The sequence below is a fragment of the Echinops telfairi genome, unplaced genomic scaffold (assembly GCF_000313985.2).
Source record: "Echinops telfairi isolate 266 unplaced genomic scaffold, ASM31398v2 ScPeMD7_37;HRSCAF=141, whole genome shotgun sequence".
Classification (NCBI taxonomy): domain Eukaryota; kingdom Metazoa; phylum Chordata; class Mammalia; order Afrosoricida; family Tenrecidae; genus Echinops; species Echinops telfairi.
The window spans coordinates 2037263-2043032 of record NW_022103935.1 but is presented as its reverse complement, the minus strand read 5'-3'; the positions used below and the strand labels follow the sequence as shown (position 1 = coordinate 2043032).

At 58.5% G+C, this 5770-nt stretch overlaps 1 protein-coding gene across 1 annotated transcript in view; it reads right to left on the bottom strand.

The window, feature by feature from the left end:
- The window catches only part of TSPAN32 (tetraspanin 32), a gene marked incomplete at its 3' end in the record, with an annotated part of 30885 nt that extends 30045 nt beyond the window's left edge, over positions 1-840 (bottom strand). The window contains exons 1-2 of the mRNA XM_004717218.1: positions 775-840; positions 123-237 (exon numbers count right to left, since the gene is read on the bottom strand). Coding sequence (XP_004717275.1) covers positions 123-237; positions 775-840 — 181 coding nt within the window. The remainder of the gene's footprint in view (positions 1-122; positions 238-774) is intronic.
- Positions 841-5770: the final 4930 nt, after the last annotated feature.

Here is a 5770-nt window from a genome sequence, read left to right as displayed (position 1 = left end):
GGGGCGGGGGGCTCTGCCTGCCAGGGAAGCCAGAGGGAGCCGAACTCAGTTTGAGCCCTACCAGCCAGCCTGGCTCCAGAGCCCCTCCCTCAGCCGGCCCCCAGCCCTGCCGCCTCACTTACCCCACTGATGCACAGCTTGGTACGGGTTCCCCTCCAGGGACACACGGCTGATGGCAGCAAAGGGAGCCCCGAAGTAGGTGAGGATGGCCATGGTGGCCACGGCCAGGCCCAGCAGCTGGGGGGGAGGGGGGCGAAGGGCTGGGTACGGCTCTGTGCAGGGAGCACTGAGACCCCCAGAGGGCAGGGTCCAGAGTTGTCCCGTGCCCACCTCCCTCGGCAGCCTCTCCCGAGGCAGGTGCAGCTGAGGGGCCAGGGGGTTCTGCAGGTGGGCTGTAGACGGGCCTCTGCCCTAGACTCTGCACACAGATACGCACACACTGACACGGTCACATGTACTCACACACATGCACTGGCACCGTATGAAGGTACGTGGAAGTATGTGTGTGAGTGTGAGGTGTGTGGCAGGGTGTGAGGGTGTTGGGTGAGTATATGTGAGGGGTTGTCTGTGTGTGAGTATGGGGGGGTGAGTGTAGGTGAGGGTGTGTAGGTGTCTGTGTGAGGGTGCTGTGTGTGGATGCTGGGTGAGTGTTGTGTGTGAGTGTGTGCAGGAGCGTAAGAGTGTGTCTGTACATGTGGGTGTAACCACAGATCTACAGCCCGGCAGCCGCACTGCCCTCAGTGGGCACTGCCCTCCCGCTGACCCGCCCCTTACCAAGCCTAGGAGCCCGGTGACCAGCGCCTGGCATTTGGCGACCCTGACTCGGCTCCAGGGCCCCATGCTGCTGCCCTGTGCGTGCTGGCCTCCCTGCCGCTCCCTGTCTGCCCCGCCCCACACAGCCCCTCCTCCCACGGTGGTTTTCCTGCTGGGCGGGGGCCCCAGACTGCGGTTGCCCGACCCCGGAGGCTGGCTCTCTCCCCTGTGTCAACATGGAGGCCCGAGGCCAGCAGAAGGCCAGGCTCCCCGCGCCCTGCCCCAGCCCTGCCCCGAACAGCCTGCAGGGCTGATAGCAGAGGTATCTCTGGAGGGAGTCCTGGCCTGGTCTCTGGGTTGCCTCAGAGCACAGCTGGGGGAGGCAGGCTCCCAACCATAGGCCCTGCAGGGGTCCCACCTGGCCAGTGACCCTTAAGGAACTAGAGTGGACCAGCAGCAGCCCCACCCACCAGGCCCCTCCTGGAGGACCGGATGGCCACGTCTCGAAAAAGGTGCACACGTGTCCGAAGGACAGAGGGACCGCCCGGGCTGCAGAGGGCTGGCCTCACCCAAGCTCTGGGTCTGACCTGCCTCGAGTAACTGTGGAGGCCCCGAAGGGGGCAGACGGACCTGAGAGGGTGGGTGGGTGCAGGGTCCCTGGAGGCCCAACTGGCCCATCACGTCTCTGCTTGGGGGTCTCCTGGAAGTAGGAGTAGGAAGTAGGAGGCCCCGACCTGGCCGATCTGCAGGCTCCCAGGCACAGGTGAAGTGGAGCTCAGAGGCTTCCCGCAACCCCAGCCACCCCTGGGGTCACTGCTGGAAGATAGCCAGTGACCGGGGGCTGTGGACATTTGCAGAGGCCTCTCCCCACTCCATGGTGACCCTGTCCCAACTCAAGGCAGCTGTCTCTTGCCGCCCCTCCCAGGCCCCTGCCCTCAGGGGCCCGACTCTCCAGGGCTCTCGCAAGCTGCCACTCACTGGGATTTCACAGTCGGCCGGGCTTGAGGCTGACCAGATGGCTGCTCTGGGCATTGCCCACCACACAGGACCACTGAGAGGACTTGCTGCAGCTGCCTGCTGGGGCTGGCCTCTCCAGCCCAGGCCCCGGACCCAGCCCTGCTGGGAGGTGTCCTCATTTACCCTGTACCATCTTCCGTGCACCAACCCCCACCTTCCGCTCTGCAAAAGGAAGTGCCACCTTGGAGTGTGGGCACTGCCCCTGCCCGGCTACCCTCTTCCCCCAAGGGGGCCGGCTTGGCTTACTCTGGAGAACACGGAGGGCACCCCTCTGGGAGAAATGCTTCACACACACACACACACACACACAGACCCTGTCTGGGGCTCAGGCCAGCTGGCCACGGCCACTGGGATGGTGCAGCTCACGTGTCCTCCTGGCTGGGCAACGTGCCCACCGTCGAGTTCCTTGCCAGCCTGGCACTGCCAAGAGGGGGTGAAGCCTCAGTCCTCTGACCGCCAGGAGGGTCCCTGGGGCGGTGGGTTTCACAAGCACGGCAGTTCAAGCCCTGCGCCCGCTGCTCCGCGGGGGAAGCATGCCTGCCCCTGTATGGGGAGCTCCTCTCCATGCTGGTGGGGTCCGAGTCCACTCAGTGGGATGCATTCTGTTTGTGTGGTTTCTCGTGGCACCTCACTAACCAGGCTGGTGGGCTCTGTCCGATCAGTTGGAGGCCTTAAGAGCCCACACTGAGGTGTCCCTGGTAGGATTCAGCCTCAAGACTGCAGAGATGCCCTGCCTGGGTCTCCAGCAGCCAGCAGCCTGGCCTGCGGACTCCAGCCTTGCCGGTTTCCACATTCACAAGAGCCAGTTCCTTAAAATAAATCTTTGTGTGTGTGTGCGTGTGTACGTGTGTGTGCGTGTACGTGTGTGTGCATATCTGTTGTCATTTGGGGCTGTCAAGTAGGCTCCAATTCACAGTGTCCTTACGGACAACTGAAGGGGATGTGGCCCATTCCTGTGACACCCTCACACATGTCATGCTTAAACCCCTTGTTACATTGTCAAGTTACATCACCGGGTGTCAACTTGAGACTATTGAGTGAAGGGGTGGAGGCTAGCCTGTCAATCAGGTTGCAGCTTGATGACCTCATTTGGAGCCGCTATGGAGGTAAATAGCTCACCGGAAACCGGAAACCAGCCCCACACACGCTCACTCTCTGTAAGACATTCCTGTTGACAAGCCATGTGGAGATGCTTCCGCCACCACTGGATCCACCAGACTTTCCACCCCGTGGCCTGTGGTCTTCTTGTACTCAGCATCACTGCATGTGTTGCGTGAGTCTGAAGAGGAATTTACAGACTGGTATCAGACATATGGGCTAATATCAGGCTTATGGTCTTGATCTGTGATGTTTTCTTAATATACCATTACACACATATCATATATATAATTACTCTTTGATATAAAGTTCTCTTAAACACGTATGAGTGTTTATGAATGTGTTTCTCTAGTCTACCCAGACTAACATCCACCCATCTCATCGAGGGCCTACCTCTTTTTCGTGGACTCTACTTGACCAAGCACGATGTCCTTCTCCAGGGACTGGTCTCTCCTGGCAACGCGTCCAAAGTATCAGAGACAAAGTGTTGCCATCCTGGCCTCTAAGGGGCGCTCTGGCTGCACTTCCTCCAAGACCGATCTGTTTGTCCGTCTGGCCATCTGACCGTGGGGCTTTCTGGATTCTTGGCCGCACCGTCTGTTCTGAATCATCACTTCTTCCCCAGCCCGCCTTATTCATTGATCCCGTCCAGCTGCATGAGAAGCGACTGACACTGTCCTGCTCGGCTCAGGCGTGCCTTCGTCCTCAAAGTGACGTTTCTGCTGTTTAACCCCTTAAGCACGTCTTGTGTGGCAGCCCTGCCCAATGCACTGCTTCTTTTCATTTCTGGACAACGGCTTCCCCAATTCTTGACAACGTCAATCCTCTCTCGGCCTTCGTTTCGTTCCTTCTTTCTGCTTTCCCCGTCTGTGTTCTAGCCGCCCCGCTGGGAGGATTTCTGTTTCCTCTGTCTTGAGTTGTGATCGATACTGCAGGCCGGATCCTTGATCTCCATCAGGAAGTGTTCCAAGTCCTCTCCACTTTCACAAGTGAGGCGGCGGTATCTGCACATCGCGGATGACACTTCTCAATAGAATCTAGCTCATCATGCCTATTGAGTGAGTGTGGTGAGAGGACACGCCCCAGACGCACACCTGTCCTGATCTTAAACCATGCAGTGGCCCCTTGCTCTGTTTGCACCACTGCCTCTGGGTCCATGTGCAGGTTCCGTGCGAGCCCAATGAGCTGTTCTGGAATTCCCGTTCTTCTCGAGTGAGCCGTAGTTTTTTGTGACCCGCACACTCAAGGGCCTTCGCATCGTCGATGAAACACGAGTTGGCATCTCTTTGGTACCCTCTGCCTCCCGCTAAGATCCATCTGATGTCAGCAGGGGCGATTGTCCCTTGCTCCATCTTCTGAATCCAGCTTGAATTTCGGCCAGCCCCATGCTCCTCTATGGCTGCAAATGACTTTGAATTATCTGCAGCAAAATGTTACCCGCGTGATCTGTGAATGGTACTGCCGTGTGCTTTCTGCATTCCGTGGGTCACCTTCTCTGGAAGGGCCACAGACAGGGCTCTCCTCCCATCAGCTGGTCCAGCGGCTGGCTTCCAAGTTCCCTGACGCAGATGAGTGAGTGCTTGGGGGGTCCCATCGAGTTTCTGAAGCATCTCCATTGGATGTCCATCTGTGCCTGGAGTCTTGGTGGTCACCGCTGTCTTCAGGGCAGCATGGGCGTCTTCCTTCAACGCCACTGCCTCTTGATCTGAGGCTGCCGCTTGAAATGGTTGAATGTTGACTAATTCCTCCAGGTACGTGACTCTGTGGATCCCTTCCGTCTTCTCTGCGTGTTTCCTGAATTGTCTCATATTTTGCCCATGCTGTCATGGTCAGGAGTCATCTAGTCCGTTCCAAGCCAACAGTGACCCTGGACACCACAGAACGAGACACTGCCTGGCCCCGCGCCGTCCTCTCAAAGTTCCTACGGCTGAGCCCGTGGTGGCGGCCACCGTGTCCGTCCATCTCCTTGGGGCCCTTCCTCTTTCTCGCCACCTCTGCACGTGACCAAGCACAGTGATGTCTTTCTTTAGGGACTGGCCTCTCCTGACAACATATCCAACGTGTGTAAACCGAAGTCTCACCCTTCTTGCTTCTAAGGAGCACTCTGGCCATCCTTCTCCCAAGACAGGTGTTTGTGCTGCTGGCCGTCCACAGCACTGCCCATGTTCGTCTCCGGCCCCACAGTTCTGCTGCTGCAGCATGCACTGTTCGTGCTTCTGTATTCCGTGCCCGGATTTCACATGCATACGAGGCCATGGAGAATACCATGGCCTGAGCCAGGGGCACCCCTAGACTCCTTCAGTCATGCAACTCGAGGCTTGAATCCCACACACACACACCCCTCCTTCAAACAGGCTGAGTGTGTGGGTGTCCCTGTTTGGCTTTCGAACAACGGGCCCACGTGCATTTGACAGCAAGGCGTCCTTGTGTCTCCACAAGCTGCCTTTTGGAACTTTCCCTTTGTCCGTTCGCCAGAGGCAGATTCCTTGGACATCCGGTCACTTCTCCTGTGAGCCGGCCCCGTCAGCAAACGAGGGTCCCTGGAGCTTGGTTCCACCCACATCAGCAAGGCTGGAGGCAGCCTCTTCCCTCGTGTTTTGAGCCTGCCAGCCTCTGGGACGTCTCTGCTGGCACCCTCTCTGATGTTCAAAGGCTGCCAGTGGCCAGCCCCTCAGAAGTGGACTGCCTCTTCCTACTGCTCTCCGAGTGTGTTCTTAGCTGGGAAGCTCCCTGGAACCCATCCGCCCTGGGTGACCCCGCCGGTCAGAGGAACACAGGAGCTACCACCAGCGTGACACAGTGACTGTGTTAGTCTAGGTTAGATGCGGGGGTGTTGATCTCCCTGGTGGCACAGTGGGTAAGCTTGGAGGCAGCCCACTACTGTAGAGGCCGTAGCCCGGGG